Raw genomic sequence first — 20204 nt, 5'->3', positions numbered from 1 at the left:
GAGTTACATCAGGCCCCTTTCAGGAGCTCTGGATGGAGAGTCTTCCGATTCCAGGAACATACACTTTTCCCCATTCTTCCCCCTAAAAACTTGGACGTTTTATTTCAAACAAAAGTAAGAAGACTCTGAAAGATGGAGAGAAGAAGGCAGACCAGCCAGAGACCTCAGAACCCAAGGAACATCGTAGCAGCAGATTCTCTGGGTATTACAGACTGAATTTTGTGCCCTGAAAAGTCATACGTTGAAGCTTCAGCTCTCAGTGTGATTCTGTTTGGAGGGAGGGCCTTTACAGAGATAATTAAAGTTAAATAAAGTCTTAATCTAACAGAACTGGTGTCCTCATAAGAAGAGAAAGAGATACCAAGCATGTGTGCACAGAGAGAAGGCCATGTGAGGACACAGTGAGAAGGTGGCTTGTAGATGCCTACCCTGTGACACCTTCATCTTGGACTTCCAGCCTCCAAAACTGTGAGAAATACATGTCTGTTGTTTAAACCACCACTCTGTGGTATTGTTATGCCAGCTGTACAAACTAATACACTGTGGGGTTTTGTTTGTTTTGTTTTGTTTTTTACCTAAAATATCCAACTTGCAGTTGAAGAACCCAGCAACGTAAAAACACAAGTGGGTATAGTTAAAAACAAACCATCAACAAAAGCCTACTCTCTCTAGTCAAAGGATCAGAACAGCAAGACATAAAACTTTTAGGTAATAACCGTTCTACTTCAGCCAAACACCATAGAGAAAAACTGTGTCATCCCTCCCTCCCCCAACACCCTCACCGGCAAAGGCCAAGTGGAGAGCCCAGATGTCTACCATCACCAGTCAGTAATGAGGCATCTCAACTTCTGGGGGCATCAGAGAAGACACGGTCTCAGATGGAAGCTGGCACTTCCATCTCCATTGGGCAATAACCAGCCCTCCCTCCTTTTCCCCACACAGCTTTAATAGAGACCGTGTAGGGAGCTTGAACTCCACCCCCCAACCCTGCAGTAATAAGGAGCCCCCTCCCCCAGGGTGTCAACAGAGACCCAGTGAGGAGCCTGTGCTTCCATCTCCACCTGGTTATAACCTCCCCCATTCTCTTGCTGGACCTGTGTCAGAGGAAGCCAGCTAAAACATGCTTAAATAAGATCCCAAGTCTCATAACACAGTATATCCAAGTTTCAACAGAAAATCACTCATTCTACCAAGAGCTAGGAAAATCTCAGTTTGAACACGGGAGGTGGAGGCTGCATTGAGCACGCCACTGCACTCCAGCCTGGGCAACAGAGTGAGACTCCATCTCAAATAAATAAGTAAGTAAGTAAGTAAATAAATAAGTAAATAAATAAATGAAAATTAAAAGAAAAATAAATAAAAAGCAGTTATAAAAAAGCCTTAACAAGCAATTTTAACACATTTGAAACAAATGAAAAAAGAAAAAGAAAAAGGAAGTCTCCACAAAGAAACAGAAATTCTCAGCAAGAAAATAGAAGATATAAGAAGAACCAAATAGAAATGTTAGGACTGAATAATAGAATAACCAATATAAAAAGCACAGTGGATGGACTCAGCAGTAGAACCTTGGGAGAAGAGAAAAGAATCAGTGAACCTGAAGACAGAACAACACTGATTAGACTGGGGGAGAAGAAACAGTCTAAGTGCCTTTGAGACAAAAGATGATGTTTATGTCACCAAATTTCCAGGAGAGGAGAAAGAGGGCAGAGCAGAAAGGACTCAGAGAAATAATGGCTAACACATCCCCAAATTTGGCAAAGGACACACATCTAAAGATTCAGGAAGATAAGTTAACCCCAAACACGATTAATTCAAAGAAATATACACCAAAACATACCATAGTCAAACTTTTGAAAACTAAAGACGAAGGAAAAATCTTGAAAGCAGCAAGAGAGAAATGATTTTATATATATATATATATATGCACACACACACACATATATGTGTGTGTATTACATATACATATACACACATATATACACACACATCCATATATATATATACACACACACACACATACTATAGGAGAAAACAACTAGGACAACAGCAGATTTTTTTTTTTATCAGAAACCATGAAGATCAGAAGGAATTGCCATAATATTTTGTAAGCGCTGAAAAAAAAAGAACTATCAATCCAGAATTCTATAAGAAAAAATATCCTTCAGAAATGAAGAGGGGGAAATCAAAACATTTTCATATGAAGAAAACTAAGAGAATTTATGCCAAGCAGACATATCCTGAAAGAATGGCTAAAGAAAGTAGGTTTCTTTGTTTGTTTTTGTTTTTGTTTTTTGCGATGGAGTCTCTCGCTGTCACCCAAGCTGGAGGGTGCAGTGGCCCAATCTTGGCTCACTGCAACCTCCGCCTCCCAGGTTCAAGCAATTCTCTGCCTCAGCCTCCTGAGTAGCTGGGATTACAAGTGCCCACCAGCACACCAGACTAATTTTTGTATTATTAGTAGAGACAGGGTTTGTCTCTACTTGGCCAGGCTGGTCTTGAGCTCCTGACCTCATGATCCACCCACTTCAGCCTCCCAAAGTGCTGGGATTATAGGCGTGAGTCACCGCAGCTGGCCCCTAAGAAAGTTTTTTTTTTTAAAGAAAGGAAATGATAAAAAGAGAAACACTGGAACATCAAGAAGAAAGAAAGAACAATAGAAAGGGTAAATATCTGAGTAAATAAATTCATTTTCATTCTCCTTTCAAGTCTTCTAAACTATGTTTCAGTGTTGAAGCAAAAATCATAAAATTGCCTGATGTGGTTCTAAATGTATATAGAGATAATATTTAAGACAAGTGTATTATAAACAAAGGAGAATAAAAGGTGGTAAGCTTTCTACACTTCACTAGAACTGGTAACATTTCAACACTAATAGACTGTGATAAGTTATGTATATACAAGGTAATACTTATCGAAACTGTTAGAAAAAGCTATACAAACAGATAATACTAAAAGAGTTACAGGTAAATCAAAATTGAATTCTAAAAAATATTCATGTAACCCACAGGAAGGCAAGAAAAAGAGAACAATAATTGGAAAACAAAAACTAAAATGTCAGAGTTAAGCCCTAACACATTGATAATTATGTAAAGTGTAAATGTTCTAAATACACCAATTAGAAGACAGAGATTGATGGAATATATTATAAAACATTACCCCAGCTATATGCTGTCTACAAGAAATGCACATCAAATATAATGATATAGATTGGTTATAAGTAAAAGGAAGGAAAAACATATAGCATGCAAACATTCATCAAAAGAAAGCAGAAATGGCTATCTTAACTTCAGGTAAAGTACACTTGAGCAAAGAAAATTTACCAGAGACATAGAAGGGCATTATATAAAAGTAAAGGATAAATCCTCCAAGAAGACATGGCAACCCTAAATGCATCTGTACCAAGCATACTATAAAATATGTTAAACAAACTCTAACAGAACTGAAAGGAGAAATACACAAATCCACAATTGTACTTGGAAACTGTAACACTGCTCTCAACAATTGTTAGAACAACTAGACAGAAATTCAGCAAGGACGTACAAGAAATCAACAATATCATCAATCATTCTCTTCAAATACCCATGGAACCTATGCCAGGATAGACTATATCCAGGGCCATAAAACAACCCTCAACAAATTGAAAAGAATTAAAGTCATTCAAAATGTGTTATCTGACCACAGTGGAATCAAAGTAGAAATCAGTAACAGAAAAATAACGTAAAAAGTTCCAAACATTTGGAAACTAACCAACATGCTTCTAAACAATTAACGGGTCAAAGAGGGAGTCTGTATTAGTCTGTTTTCACACTGCTATAAAGAACTACCTGAGACTGGGTAATTTATGAATTAAAAGGTTTATTTTACTCACAGTTTTGCACGGCTGGGGAGGCATCAGGAAACTTACAATCATGGCAGAACGAGAAGGGGAAACAAGGACCTTTTTTCCATGGCAGCAGGAGAGACAGAGAACAAGGGGGGAACTGCCAAGCACTTTTAAACCATCAGATCTCCTGGGAACTCACTCACTGTCATGAGAACAGCATGGGGGAAACCGCTTCCGTGATCTAATCACCTCTCACCGGGTCCCTGCCTTGACATGCGGGGATTACAATTCGAGATGAGATTTGGGTGGAGATTTAGAGCCAAACCATATCAGAGTTTTAAGGGAAATTTTAAAAAATACACTGAAATGAATGAAAACTAAAATACACCAAATGAAAATTTGTGAAATACAGCTAAAGTATTGATGAGAGGAAAATTTATAGTATTAAATGCTTACATTAGAAAAGTCTCAAATCAATAATTTCTTACCTGAAGAACCTAGAAAGAGAAGAGCCGAAAAAAACCCAAAGCAAGCAAGATGAGGGAAATAATAAAGAGCAGAAATCAATACAACTGAAAACAGGAAAAAAATCAACAAAAAGAAAGGTAGTTATTTTAAAAGGCCAATCAAATTTATAGAGAGACTGACAAAAAAAAAAAAAAAAAGAGAGAGAGAGAGAAAGACACAACCACCAATATCAGGAATGAAACAAGATCTACTACAGATCCTGCAGACATCAAAAGTATAATAAGAGGATACTATGAACAATTCTATACACGTAAATCTGACAACTTACATGAAATCCCTTGAAAAGTATAAGCTATCACAATGCATTGAATATTATGATTATTTGAATAGCCCTATAATTATTAACCCATTTATGCTGGAGGTTGCAAATTTTTTTGTGAAAAATCAGACCTTGGTGATGACCTTAAGCAGTAGGATATAAATAACTCCCACAAGCTTAGCGTTCTAATAATGGAACACTAGGCATAAATGAGTTAAGGATATTGAATTAGCAACAATAAAAGTCCCCAAAAAGAAATCTCCAGGCCCAAATAATTTCACTGACGAATTCTACCAAACATTTAAGGAAGAATTGATACCATATTTATACAATCTCTTTCAAAAAATATAAGAGGAGGGAACATTTCCCAATTTATTTTATGAACCTGGTATCCTGATACCAAAAGAAGAGAAATACAGTACAACAAACAAACAAAAAACCGAACCAACTATAGACTAGTGGCCCTCACAAATATAGATGCAAAAAATATTGAACTACATATTAGCAAGTAGAATTAAGCAATATATGAAAAGAATTATACACCATGACCAACTGGGGCTCATTTCAGGGATTCAAGGCTGGTTCAATATCTGAAAATCAATCAATGTAATCCACCACATTAACAGACTAAAGAAAAAAATAACATGATTATATTAACTGATACAGTAAAAACATTTCACAAAATTCAACATCCATTCATGATAAAATCTCTTATTAAACTAGTACCAGAAGGGAACTTCCTTGACTTAATAAAGAACATCTACAAAAAGCTTAGAGCTAACATCATATTTAAAGGTGAAAGACTATAATTGAGTTTTGTACGTTAATCTTTTATATTGCAACCTTGCTGAATTCATTTATTCTAGGCGTTTTTGGGGTTGTAGATTTGCTACTATTTTCTACATACATAATCATGTCATGAAAATAGGGATCATTTTATTTTTTTTCTTTCTGATCAGTATCCCTTTTATTCCCTTTTCTTGCCTTACTGCACTGACCAGAACTCCAGTACTGTGTTAAACAGAGTGGTAAGAGTAGGTATCCTCTTATTCCTAATCTTAGGGGGAAAGCATTCAGTCTTTCACCTTTAAATAAGATGTTAGCTATAAGCTTTTTGTAGATGTTCCGTATCAGGTTGAGGAAGTTCCCTTCTGGTCCTAGTTCTCTAAGAGATTTTATCATGAATGGATGTTGAATTTTGCCAAATGCTTTTACTGTATTGATTAATCATATTATTTTTTTCTTTAGTCTGTTAATGTGGTGGATTACATTGTCTTCACATCTATCAAAATGATTAAAATAAAAAATAGTGACAACACCAAATGCTGGTGAAGATGCATAGAAACTGGATTATACATATATTGCTGACAGGAATGTAAAATGGTACAGTCACTCTGGAAAACATTTTAGCAGTTTCTTAAAAAACTAAACATACAACTATGGTGTGACCTAGAAATTTCATTCCTGGGCATTTTTTTCCAGTAAGTGAAAACATAGGTTCACATGAAAACCTGTACACAAATGTTCACAGTAGCTTTATTTTTAATAGCTCGAAACTGGAAACAACCCAGATGTCCTTTGATAGGTAAATAATGAAAGAAACTGTGATACCTAGCACCGTGGAATATCACTCAGCAATAAAAAGGAAAGAACTGTTGATACATGCAACAATTTGGATAAATCTCCATCCAGAGAATTATGCTGTTTGAGAAAAGCCAGTCCCTGCATCATACATGCTATATGATTTTGTGTATATAATATTCCGGAAGCAATAAAATTATTGAAATAGAGAACAGATTTGTGGTTGCCCAGGAGTTAAGAAGGGGGTGAGGTGCTTGTGGTTATAAAAGAGCAGCATGAGGATCCTGGTGGTGATGGAATGTTCCATATCTTGACTGTATCAATGTCAGTATCCTGGTTGTGATATTGTACTATAGTTTTGGAAAATGCTACCGTTGGGGGAAGATGGGTACATGTGAGATCTCTGTATTGCTTCTTACAACTGGATGCTAATCTACAGTTATCCCAAAATAAGTATAATTTAATTTAAGAAAAAGAACTTAAGAAACAAGAAGTGCTCTTTCTTCTGGGTTCTAACCACTCTTCCCACAAAGGCAGGGGATATAAAGAGCTGTAATGCTTCCAGAACTGGCAGAAAGGATGGTGGGGGAGAAAGGCAGGAGATATAAAAACAAAAACAAAAACAAAAACCCACCTCCCAGCTGTCTTGTACCCCAAACATTATTGTGCTGCACATAAAATGGAAAACGAGGGCCAGAGAGATGGTGACCAGGGAGAAGGTAAAGATAGAGGAGCCCAGTGTGTGTGCACACAGAGAGTGGTATGTGGATGGCCCAGGAAAAGCAAAATGCATCGCAGAGTTCATAGGGATTAGGATTCCATGCAAAGAGCAAAGCAGCCCGAGGGCCCATGGGCCCCTGCCTCTGACCACAAGGACAGTACTCATGTTCAAGTTCACCAGATTTTTCCAGAGGGCTTGTGGGCATTGGGCAAAGCATCCCCAGGGTGATCCCCAAATCTAATAAGAGCTACCATTTAGCCAACACCCTCTGTGTGCCAGGCGCCAGGCCATCTGCTTTACAGCCCATCCCCTTGGTCCTGCCCACAGGGCAGACTGCTATCTTCATATAGACTAGGAAGCCCAGGCCCCAGGCCCCAGGAGACAGCAGCCACGGTAAGTCAAATGCAGGCCTCTTGCCCTGGACCACTTGCCTTTCCTGCCTGGATGCTCTTGTCCCCAAAGGCCTTCATTCTTCTACTGATGGAGGGAGGCATTGGCCCAGCCCCTTCCCAGAGCAAGAAAATCACATTCAGTCTTGAGAGCTCGGGAGGTATTTCTGGGCCAATTAAATCAGAGAGGCTGTTAGTGCTAATGTGTAATTGGTTTTAAAATCAGCAGACATGCCTAGCTCTGGATGGCAATATGTAAATAGCAAAATGCCCCCATCCTGAATGGTTCTTGTAAACCATGACCATGGCCTTCTGCAGCTGTAGCCGCCTTCTGTCAGTTCCCTCCTTGCAAGCAGTGGCTCAACTCTAATTGACTGTCGGGGATAAATATTTACGGGACTGTGTAAACGAAGAGCATCTGCCTCTGAGGTCTGGTCGCAGGCTTTTCATGGCAGCACCCGGGAAAGCTAGCGGGCTGGGGGGCTCTCCAAGCGGCCATCCTTTTCCTACAAATTGACAAGTGCTGTAGTCTCCCAGACTCGGGGCCGAATGTCTAATTAAATTTCCAGACCAGGATAAAGGGTTGGCTCCTCCTGGGTTCAGGAAGGCCACAGCTTCGAGGCGGTGGGGAGGGAGGTCCTAACAGGGTGTGTAGACTCCCTCTGAGGCCCCAAGCCTGTCTTCAGAATCCCACCCAGCCTCCTTGGCACTGCAGATCTCAGGCTGTCTAGGCAGACGCTCCCTTCCAGTGCCAGACACTGCTTCACCACCGGCCACCCCTAAGGGAGACAGACGCAGCCTCTTCCTTGGTTCAGTGGGAATGAAATCCCACCTCACAGGTGTAACGAAAGACAGAAGGTGCCCAGGACAGAGCAAGCACAGAGGGGGACCTGGATGCACTCCTAATATCAGAGTAAGCAGGTCCCAGGCTGGGCTGCACGTGAAAACACCAGAGTACTATAAAAATAGACTCCTTGGCCCCACTCTGTCCCTCTGGAAAATCACTGGGGCCCGGGAATCTGTTTTATTTTGTTTTATTAAGGAATGCTCTAGACAATCCTGTTGTCATCATCCAACCCCAATCTGCAATCAGGGCTGAGTCACACTGGCCTCAGCACACCTGGCTTTAGCCCCAAGTTCCTCTGTGGACATGGCCTCCCAGCCCCTCAGGACTCTGTCTGAACTGCTGCTTTGGTTTAGCCTGTGTATCCTGGTGCCTTGGGCCCCCACCAGGCTGAGAGGAGCTCAGCTTGGCCAAGGCCTCCTGCCAGCAAGTGCTTGCCTGGACTCTGTGCCCATGGGCACTGTCCCTGTACCCAGGCTCCAGGAAGTGGGGGCAGGATCTTAGGGCTTCAGCTGAGAGGGTTGGGAGCTATGCTCCCCTAAAATAGACCAACCCATTCCATGGAGTTAATCAGGATACTGCTGTGGGTCAGAAAGCACCTAAGCCCCAACAGCGACAGCTGGGCAACCACTCTGGGGGCTCCCTGGCTCCCCCATCACCCCACTCCCCAGGCCACGTGTCCCCTAAGTACATGCGGTCCTCACACCTCTCCTTTCCTCCTTCTGGAGCCCTTCATGCCTGTCTCAAACAGGCCATTCCCCTGCATGGCTAAACTCTTCTGTAGGTGTCCCGCCTAACTTTGCCTCAACTGCAGTGTGACACTTCCCGAGGGGCTGCTCCCCTGAGGTGCCCACTGCCCTGCCACCCTCTCAAGCACGCTGTTGTTTTCCTTCACACTCATGCACCCCAGGGCCAGGTGGGGTAGACAGCTTCCTTCTCCCTGTTGCTGCTTCTAAACAACTCCTCCTCCCTCATCCCACTTTGCTTTGGAGCTGGAGCTGTTAGGCTTTTACCCCCCATCACCATCATCCCCCTTGTTTCTGTGCTGCGCCAATCTCTTCCTAGGTCCCCATCATGAATATCTGGGCTCTCAGTTCACCTGCTTCCCCCATGCTACTGGAATCATCGTTATGGTAACATGAGCATTCATGTGGACACCCAGTCTCCATCTTCTCCCAGCTCCACCACCTCCACACCTTTGACAGTTTCACCCCTGCGCCCATGGCCAATATCACATCTGGGAACTTCTCCCTACCAGGAGCCCACCACCTCTAAAGTCTCAGTTCCAAGCATCTCACACTCTGACCATATTCCTGACTTTCTAGTTCACATCCTCTGATACCCACTGAACACATCTCATGTCACTGAGACAGCCAGACCCCTTGGCCCTGTTATGCTCTCACCATCTGTCATCTACCCTGTCTGTCACCTCATTCCTCTTATGGGCCGAATTGTGTCGTTCCAAAATTCCTGTGTTGAAGTCCTAACTCCCAGAAGCTCAGAATGTGATTGTATTTGGAGATGGAATTGTCTTGATTGTCCCAAATTGTCTTTAAAGAGACAAGTTAAATGAGGCCATTTGGGTGAAGCCCAATCCCATATGACTGGTCACCTTATAAGAAGAGATTAGGATGCAGATATGCACAGAGGGAAGACCACAGGAAGACACAGGGAGAAGGTGGCATCCACAAGCCAAGGAGAGAGGCGTCAGGAGAAACCCACCTGCTAAACTGTAAGATAGCAAGTGTCTGTTGTTGAAGTCTCCCAGTCTGTGGTACTTTGTTATGGCTGCCTGAGCAGACTTGAACACACTTCCTTACTCAGCTCAGATTCCAGTATGACCATTCCCTGCCACACCTTCACCATCCCCACCAGTTTCACTCACCAACTCTGGGTTAACCTGAGGAGCTGAGCATTGGTGGGGAAGATCACATAACAATGTTAATTAGCCTCTCCTAAAATGTATCACTTTGAACCTTCATATATGAGCTCAACATAGTCCATAAATTTTATCAAGTTTTTCAAGTCTTCTTTCCCACTTTGCAAGAGGCTATTTCACACATTCGATTTTGTCTTCAGAATCCAACTCCCTGCCTCTTATCTCAAGGTAGTGATCTGAGACCAGGAGGTACCAGTTGGGAGCCTCTGCATGCCCCTACCTCTGCAGCCTCAGGCCCAAGCTTTCCATTTCACCCTGTACCAACCAAAGGCCTCTTATTTTCTGAGTTCCATTTCCTTTTGCCTTTGCAAGAATTCCACCCCTCCATTTATGTCCTATCTCTTCATCAATTTCTTTTACTAAATTCCTTCCATACATTTGTCTCTCCTCCTAAAAACACCCCCCTTGACCCTCGTCCTCTTTCAGCAACTCGCTCATTTTTCTGCTCCTTTTAGTATCAAAATGTCTGGAAAAAGTCAACCATACTCCCTGGTTCAACTCATTGACTGCCTCATCGACAATTTCTTTCTGCTGTTGGACCACTTCTGTCAGTGTGCAACCATTTGTTCTCCTGCTACTCCAGTCTGACCCTCAGTAAGCCCAGTGGCAACTTCAGGGTTGCCAAACCGGGTCTTCTGTGTCCTGTTCCTCCTCGAGCTCTCCAGAGCATTCCACGTGGCTGGCCGCTCCCTCTGTCTTGAATCGCTGACTCTTCTGGCTTTCCTTTACTTCACGGGCTGCTCTTTCTCAATCCCCTTTGCATCTTTCTCTACCTGACCTCCAGGCCCCCTCTTTTTCTGTTTCTAGATTATCTCACCCAGGTCCATGACTTTAAGGATCATTTATGTGCTGATGGCTCTCAAATTTATAGCTCTGTACTGACCTCTCCCTTGGGTTCCAAACACATATATCAAGCTTGATATCTCCACCCAGATGACTCAAGCAACTCGAGCCCAACATGTGTGGCAATGATTTCTCCATCCGGCACCCACTCCCCAACGCTGTTTCCCATCTTACTAAAAGGCACCAACATCCACTCATGGCTTGGATAAAAAGCCCAGGAATTGTTCTCGCTTCCAATGGCCTTGACCCCACTGGTCTCTCCAGCTTCACTCTCAGCCCTGGCCCAAGCTACCATACTCTTTCACTGGGAAAACGAAATCATTTTGTAAATGGTCTCTCTGTTTCTGTTCCGTAGGCAGGACTGCTCTGGGGAGGGGGAATCTGTGAAGAATCGGTTTCCTGTTGTGTAGATGACACAGTTGACGCTAACTGGATTAATCAGATTACCCAAGGGGAGGTGCGTGTGTCCCCTCCTTTCTGTCGCATTTCCCTCAGAAACAGCACTTCCATTCAGAAAGCCAGATCAAGTGCCATTAACAAATCAATTCTGATCCGCAGTCCAAGTGCTCAGACCTCAGGGCAATCCGGCCAGCCCTGAAGGGTGTGTCTTGGGCCTGGCCTGCTAATAAAGTGGAAACTATGCTGGAGGCAGAGGCGATTATTTTCATGCCTGTCTCTGTCCCTGGAGGGGAGAAGAGTGGGATTTGATTACACCACGGTCTCCTGAGGGAATTAACTCACTTCGGAATGCTAAGTTATTAATTCTCCAGCACAAGGTTAGGTCCGTGAGGGCAGTCAGCTCTCACACCCCTCTTTGGCTCCTGCAGCCCCCTATTTAGGACAGCATTCAGGAGGTGCCCAATAATTGGATGAGAGAATAATTAATTGGTAAGTGGGGGCATAAGACTGGGGCCTGGCATTTTTAATCACCCTTCACTCTTTTATTTAATAAATGTAACTGGGCCCCGACTGTGTTTCTCAGAAATTAAACCAAACAGACAAGGCCCCTGTCCTTCTGACCTATAGGCAGGGGGTGGGAGGTGAGGGGAAAGGCAAATAATCAGCATCTGTCAAACAAATTCAAAACTGTCCTCAGAGAGTGAGCAACAGAGTCAGGATAAGAGAACGGGCCACAGTGACAGAGTGTGTGGGAAGGATGCCCAAGGAGGGCCTGAGGCTGGACACCTGGGCTGAGCTCTGCATGGGGCAAGGAGCCAGCTGGATCTGGGGGAAGACCCTTCTAGAGAGAGACCAGAAAATGCAAGTGGCTGTTGTCAGACAGCTAGGCCCAGTACATCCAGCTCAGGCCACCTTCACTGGGCAGCTGCTCTCCTCCTCACCCTGGGGGTAAGGTGGGTGTGTCCCTGCTGGGCGGCGGGCTTTGCCCAGGGTGGGTCTGCCTGCCTGGGTACCATCCTTCCCTCCAGCCTTTCTCACTCATGGCATGGGGCTTTGTTCCATTCCCACCTCTTCTAAGAGAGCCTTTCACAATCCCACTCGGAAGGGCTCCCTCCCCTCTCTGAAGTCCTGGAGCACGTTTTTGACGCCTGTCTGAAGTGGGTCAGCACTGCATGCCCCTGGATGTGAGTCTCCTCCCCGTGCCCTCTCTTCCCGTTCCCATCACGGGGCTGCTCCTGGGTAGAGGCCTCATCTCCTTTGTCTCCCATACTCCCTGGGCCAAGCCCAGGGCCCTCAGTAACAGATGTGGAGAGTCTGAATAGATTACCTGGCCCAGTAAAATTCTGAGGGGCAAATAAAGACTCACAGAAGTCTTGCTTCTCATTCCAGTATCTCTACCATGGGCAAGGAAGGAGGGCATTCCATCAGCTTCTGGAATAGGACCAGCTTTGGATTTGAAAAGTAGTTTCCAGAAGGGTGATGAGAAATTTTCAAGAATATTCCTGGCTTTCTTATGGGAATGCTTGGACACTTTCATAAGAACAGTGCCACAAGATAAGGGGCAGCTTGAAGAAAAAGAGTCCCAGGATGGAGAGATCAGGTGAAAGACACTTTCCCGGAGGCAGGCTCCATCCCACACCCCCATCTGAGGGCTCCCCCAGCCACTCTGTGAGCGCCGCCCACCAGGAAAACACACCTGCTGACTTGCAGCCAGCCTTCCCCCTGCTAACTCCCCCGCCCCGCCCAATATTCCCAGACATCCCTAGTTCCAGCACCAGTTAGTCCCACCAAGAAAGCCAGATACTGTCAGATGGAACACGAAGGCATAAAAGGTGCCTTCAGTGGCAAGGCACCGTGGCTGGCCACAGGACATGCTGTGGGCCCTGAGCTCCCGCACTATGGTTGATGGGGATGAGGCCCCGGCCCAACCCTGGAGGGGGGAAAGCCAATGGGCACGAGCATGAGATGGGCATGGAGATGTGCTGGGCACTGCGGCTGACCTTTCACGAGGACTGTCCTGGCCTCGGCCCACTCGCTCCTCCCGTCGGACGTCAGCAGGCCAATTGGAGGCAAGCGCTCGTCCTCGTTGGAAGCCATTTTGACTATCTTTCTCAACTGAGTGAACAGATCCCCCTCACTGAGACGGCGGAAATTAATGACAACATCCAAGACAAAGAACTGTGGGGTAAACAGGTCAAACATGTCACTTGTTGGGTGACCCGTGGCACCAGGCCTTCACTCAGCCTTCACAGGTGAGCTTGGGACAGGGATGCTCAGGCCCAAGGTTCCCAAGGTGTTTGGTGGTTCTAAGCAGTCTCAGTTTAGGGACCAAGCCAAGGCTGTTGACTCTGCTGGATTCCTCACTGCCCCCAATCAAAAAAGGTAACATTAAACTTAGCCGAAAGAAAATGTGCTTTTATGGTTCACGGAATCCATTATGTTTATGGGGAATGGAGGATAAATTGGCACAGCTACTCTTGGAGGGCAGTGTCTATCAAAACTAAAAATGTGCATATCTATGACTAAGCAATTGCACTTATAAATGCATATTTTATCCTGAGGCTTAGAGAAACATACCCGTGTGTACCAGAAGACACGAGGAATGTGCCTCTCGACCTTGTTTGCAACAGCAAAATGGTAGCAAGAGCCTCACTGTTCTCCAGAAGGGGAATGGCTAAGTGAAATGTGGTGTATATGTCTGAGGCATGTCTACCCAGCCATTGAAAAGAGTGAATTAGCAATAGATAGAGCCACAGTGATGGGCCTTAAACACGCTGGTGAGTGGAGGAAAAAAAGCAAGCCAGCAATCATATGCAGAGGAAGATTAAAATGGAACACCAACACACACCATGTGTGCATGTGCACCTACACATGTGTGCGTGTGTGTGCGCCTTCACATGTGTACCTACATGTGCTTTGTATGTCAGCCCTGTGGTTCTATCATTTTGTAGCTTTGAGGGCTAGAGCCTCAGGCTTTGTGAAGGGTCTATTCCTAGATCCAGGTCAAGATACCCTTTTCAGCTGACTGACATGAGTACCTTGTTTTCCCTTCCCCTCCAACTCCCTAGCAGTGTCTCTATGGCCTGGTCCAGTACAGGGTCCCAGAGCATGTCTGGAAGAGGTGGATACGGTGGCCTGTGGGAACTGGGAAATATTTGGCTTGACTTTTGAATGAAGATGGGGAAACTTCCTTGGGCTATGGCCAGGGTGTCAGGTGGGCTACAAGAGCTCCTAGATGGCCTTCGAATCTAGGAAAAGAGGTCACAGCCACCCTCAGATGTCAGGGCTCCACAGAGCTCCCAACTTACTGAAAACGTGAGGTGAGCCCAAAATCACATTGTAGAGCAAGTACCACAGAGGTCCCTGGGATGGCTGCCAAACTTGGGTTTTAGCAAAGCAAAACCAAAAACAAAAACCGTTTGTCAGAGGAAATATTTATGTGAAGCTCAATATATGGAATATATAGTGCAGTGGGCCCAAGGAAGAGGTCAGGAGCCCTCATGCTCAGCCTGTCCCCCAGGACCCATGGGTCCTTGTTGGCTCTGTGGAACCCAGTCTGAGGACCTGAGCTGCAGCAGGTAGACCTTGACCTTGGGGTACTGGCCAGACCTAGGAGTCCTTCCCATTCTTGGGCAGACCACTTAACTTGTCTGAGTCTCATGTCCTCAACTGTCACACGGAGATCCTAAGGCCCCCTCTGCAGGGTCACTGTGAGGATTAAGTGGGATGAATGCATGTTAAGTGCCGAGCCCACAGGCTGGCACATGAAAGGTCCTATTTGTCAGTCTGTAACACTGTCTGCCTGTGTGTGGTCTCCAGAAAGGCCAGGGCCTGGGTGACTGCATGGAAAAGAATAGATGTATAGGTGGAAGGTCTGGATCGTGACCCTCAGGGCATCAGCGCTGAAGTGAGAGTCCAGTGAGGATATTCTCAAACTGACGGCTCTTATTCTTAGAAGCCAACTGGTGGAGAGACATGGGACTGACTGGAAGTGGGGACTGCATTTTGGAGACATGGTGCCCCAGCTCCCTGTGTGACTCAGGGAAGAAGACTGAGCCTCCTCGGAGAAGGTAATGGATGTGAATGCATGGCCACTGCATGCTCTGTGCCTTCCCTCACCAAGACAAGGGGCTTCTTACCTGATTGCAGCAGGCTACAATGACATGCTCAGGCTCCGGCATGATGCTGCTGTTCTGGGCCACCAGCGTGTCCTGGGTATGGCCGGGGAGCCGGTAGGAGGAGAAGAGCCCATAGTATTGCTTCATACAAAGGGGCTGCCCTGACAGCTGGCCTTTGGCATAGTCAGTGGGAATGGAGTGGCTGAAGAAGAGGAGCAGGAAGGGAGGCAGCCACGAGGGGATGGCAGGGGTTGAGGGGAGACAGAGAATGGGTTTTATTGTAACTTGATCAGGCAAAATGGGGTGCAGAACCCAGAATTGCATCACCGTGGCAGATGCAGAGCTCAATTCTCCACTGTTTAAAGTAGTGGAGGGCCCCATTTCCGCAACCCATGGAGACCCTCAGAGTTTTCCCAAACCTCTGCCTCATGCGTGGCATGTGTAAACCCTGCCAGTTAGCCTTCTGTATCTTTGCTTATGCTGATCTTCTCTCAGCACGCATTTGCCCCAACCCCAGAACTCAACTGTTCTATTCAGAAAACTCCTTCAAGAGCCTACTCCTTTATCATTTCTTTTAGAAGCCTCTTCTGAGGTCAACGCAGGAAGTTCTTTTTCCCTGTGGTCTCAGCATGCCTTTTGCCTGTCCTTCCTCTCTCCCTCCCTTTCTTCCCTCCATCCACCCATCCATCTATCCATCATACATCCATACATCCATACATCTACCATACATCCACCACTAAACATCCATCCCTCCTTCCACCTACCACCCACTCATCCATCCACCATCCACCCATCTATCCACCATCCATCCATTCTTCCATCCACCCATCCATCCACCAAGCATCCATCCATCCTTCCATCCACCATCCACCCATCCATCCACCATCCACTCATCTATCCACCATCCATCCATCTTTCCATTCACCCATCTTTCCAACCATCTATCCACCATCCATTCATCTTTCCATTCATCCATCCATCCAGCCAGCCAGCCATCCTTCCACTCTTTCAGCCAACAAATATTTGTGAAGCACATCCTCTGTATAGGCCAGGCACCATTCTGGGATATGGAGATTCGGCAGCAAATAAGACTGCAGCTCCTGCTCTACGGGGGTGCAGGTCCTGGGATGTGTAGGTGGGGAGTAGACCACAAGCAGCAAACCAGTGAACAGGAGACTTTCAGGTAGTGAGACAGAGTGTTGGCAGGGGCAGGAGGTGGTGACCAGGGGCAGTCTCACTGAGGCAGGTTGATTGAGCTGAGCCCTAAGGGTGAAATGTCCCACAGCACTGCAACTCAAAGTATGAGTATTGCACTGAACTGCTGTGACTGACCCATGACTTGGTGTAATGCCTGAACCCAGAAATGTTTGCAGCAATGTGATGGGAGTTTTATGTCTGCTGAATCCTGTAATAAAATATTTGGTTTCATATTTCATGCCATTTTTCTAGTAATCAATTTTTTTGTTGTTTTACACAAATTTTACAAAATGAAAGAAAATATATTGGTTCTTCCCCAGAGGCAGCTTGAGAAGCACTGGTCAAAGGCAGAGAGAAGCCAGTAGGGCTGAGGCCCAGTGAAGACAGGGCCAGAGAGGCGGGCAGGCAAGGTCTTGTGGGGCTCCAGTGGCAGTGGGGAGGAGCTATGACCTTATTCTTGGTGCAGTGAAAGCCCTCGGGAGGCTTCAGCACGCAGGGGCACGACTGGGTTTCCATTTTGTTGTTTTACTGACCCTGCTTATATGGGGAGAATGGACTGAAAGTTGTCACAGGAAGAACAAGGAAGGAGGCTGCGGCAGAGAAGGAAAGTGATGTCTCAAGTGAGGGCAGCAGGGAGGGAGGAGGGAGCTTGGGGACACGATGGGGAGGGAGAATGACCACATCTGAGCACCATGGGTCACATGAAGGCGCAAGGGAGAAAACAGAACACGCACAGGTGACTTCTAGGTTCCCAGACTCACCAACAGGGCATGCGCTAGTGCACTTACGGAGATGGCTCAACAAGGTATGGGATGAGTTGGGGAGCTGGGAGGGAGAGGCAAAGCTTTCCTGGCTCATTTGTAATGACTGAGAGACACCCCAGTGGGGATGGTTGAGGCTTAGATGAGCGAGTGTGGGACTCAGGGGAAGGGACACAGCTGTATTTTGTGTCTGTTTATGTGACTGTCTTGCCCAATAGCCTAAGGACATTTTGAAGGGAGGATGAGGCCTTAGTTCTCTTCATCTTCCCAGCATAACTACATTGCAAAGTGAATAAGTGAATTAATTAATTAATTAATTAATTAAGGGTTCAAAACAGGCACTCAGGAAAATGTTCCAGTCATTGGACATGGGAACCTCCATGTGGATATGCATGGGCATTCGTGTTTGTGTGAGTGTGCACACAAACATGTGAAAGTCTGGGGTCAGAAGGAAAGTGAAGTCTTGTGGGGTCAGTCAGTGATGAATGGGCACCAAGACCCCAGGCCCAGCAAGACAAGGCTATTTGAAAATAGGCAGGATAGTGAGGTGGAGGGGCGAGTTCTGGGAGGAAATGGAGCACTGTCCATGAAGAAGGGAGAGACCAAAGACACACCATGAGGAGACAGCAGTCCAGGGCCTAGTGACCCATGGCATTTAGAGAGGAGTGAGCAGAGCACCCCAGAGCCTGTGGTGCAGAAATGCCCTGGACAGCCTGAGCTGCTCCACCCTGAGAGTCTGGGAGCCCTGCCTGCCCCTCTCCAGAGGGAGCAGCCCTACCCTGGAGGGGCTGTGGGTCTGAGCCTCTGTCCCAAGGCTAGGTAAAGACTGAGTTGAGTCAAGTTGAACAGAGAGTGAAGTTTGCCCCTTGTCCCCTCCTTGCTCTGCCACCACCCAGCTGTGTGACCATGGATGAGTTACTTAACTTCTCTGAGTTGCAGCTTCCTCATCTGTGCAAGGGATGCTTCTTTGGGCCTCTCTGTCTCCTTCCAGCGTCTAATGCCCTTATAGTCTGTACCTTGAGAGACTTGGGTCCTCCAGATCCTCTTACTCTCCCTGCTGCTCTCAGATACCCTCCTGCTTTCCTAAGCTTGGCCAGGAGAGGGACTTTCCTCCTAAAATCAAAGAGAGCCTGCGGTGCTTTAGCAGCCCTCTCCATCTGTCAGAACAGCCTCGTGTCCACTGAACTTGGGGGGATTGAGGACACAGAGGCTCTGGCTGGAGACACCATTCCTCCAAGTGGCAATCAGGACTCCCATCACCTTACTCTAACAACTGTTTCTTCCCCGCCTTCCTATGTGTTCACCAGCTTCAAATGAATTCACTCCACCTGTGCACATATATGTGGAGGGAGGGGGCACTTTTAAAAGATCAAGGAAGGATGGTGCTTGCCCCAGGAAAAGAAACAGTTAACAGTCAGGCCATCTGGGCTAAAGGTCATCCTGATGGTAGGGGAGTGGGTGAGGGCAGGGACACCTGCTCTGTGCCAGGAGCCAGAAATGGGAATACAGAGTTGGAAAAAGACAGGGTCCCTGTAAGGGAGATGGACGCGTACATAGGCAGACTGTGCTGGAACAGGGCACCACCCTCCCAGTCCTACCTGTCCAGCAGGGCCTTGTAGCTGAGTACACCAGAGATGAGGCTGGCTGCAAACCTGCAGGGAGAAGGGACTCCTGAGCCCTTCCTCCCAGGGCCTGGCTTCCTCCCTCCCTCCCTTCCTCCTTCCATTCTGCCTCCCCTCCCTCCTTCCATTTCCCTTCCATCTCCTTCCTCTTCCCTCCCTTCTCTCTCCCTCCTCCCCGCTGCCAAACTCTATGATCCCCCATTGTATGCCAGCCTGTGTGCACTAATCAGATGTGGCTCCTGCACTAATCAGATGTGGTTTCTGCCCTCCAGCCCAGTGCCGTGAGCCCACCACAAGCCTTGGATTCAAAATGGTCCCTTGGTGAGAACTGGGGGTGGAGCAGCTCTTGGGGAGAGGAGAGGAAGCTGGAATCACCTTGAAGAGGAGAGGGAGCGGAGAGGGAGACGGAAGCCAGGAGAGGCCACAGAGCAGGTCAGAAGGGATGAAGGGTTAAGGGTGGAGTTCTTCCTTGGAAAGGCCAGCCCTGGGGCTGGACAGGGCAGGACTCCTGGTCTTGTGGAAAATGTTCTCCTGGGAAAAGCCAGTAATTTGGTCCCTTTCCCCCTACCCCCCAGTACTAAGGAAAAGGAAATTGAGTGCTTGGGGAAAGGCACTGGAGAAATGAGCAGCAGGAACTGTCTTCCTGGGATGCTGGGCCTGGCTTAATTGCAACGGGACGAAAATACTCCTCAGATGCAGTTGTGAGAATTGTTTTCAGAAGTCATTCATCCGTCCACACCTTCCTTCTTCCCTGGGGAGACCCCAGCTACAGTGGGAGGGAAGGCTGGCCAGCTGGTAGGGTGGGATGGGGAGGTCTTCCTAGCGTGGCTAAGCCCGGCCCAGAGGTGAGGTGGGCCCTGCCTCTTGCCCTTGGGCCACTTTGGCCTGCCCTCTGCCCTCCCTCTAAACTGTCCCCACCATTTGTCCCACTCAGGTCTTAAGACCAGACTCTGAGAGACTCCAGAAGGGAAACCCTTTCTCCCTGCCCCCATCCTCCATCGTCATCAGCGGCCAGAGGCCCTTCCAACGGCTCAGTGAGCTCTGAAATTACAGCAGATGGCACAGGCTCTGGCTGCTGGCAGGGAGGAATTGTTTCCAGCCTTCTGGGGCCTCAGTTTAGAGCTGCAAGCTCTGGAGGGAAGCAGAGGCCCTCTCAGACAGCCTGGGGCAGTGTTTCCCA

The 20204-nt window shown here is 46.6% G+C and overlaps 1 protein-coding gene across 1 annotated transcript in view; it reads right to left on the bottom strand.

Moving 5' to 3' along the window:
• Nucleotides 1-20204, bottom strand: part of CHAT (choline O-acetyltransferase) — a 54867-nt gene that overhangs the window by 29235 nt on the left and 5428 nt on the right. The window contains exons 4-6 of the mRNA XM_021943242.2: nt 19001-19054; nt 15466-15646; nt 13327-13504 (exon numbers count right to left, since the gene is read on the bottom strand). Of these exons, the coding sequence (XP_021798934.1) occupies nt 13327-13504; nt 15466-15646; nt 19001-19054 (413 nt within the window). The remainder of the gene's footprint in view (nt 1-13326; nt 13505-15465; nt 15647-19000; nt 19055-20204) is intronic.

This window comes from Papio anubis, chromosome 11, assembly GCF_008728515.1.
Source record: "Papio anubis isolate 15944 chromosome 11, Panubis1.0, whole genome shotgun sequence".
In the NCBI taxonomy this organism is placed as follows: Eukaryota; Metazoa; Chordata; class Mammalia; order Primates; family Cercopithecidae; genus Papio; species Papio anubis.
This window is presented reverse-complemented; position numbering and strand designations above follow the sequence as displayed.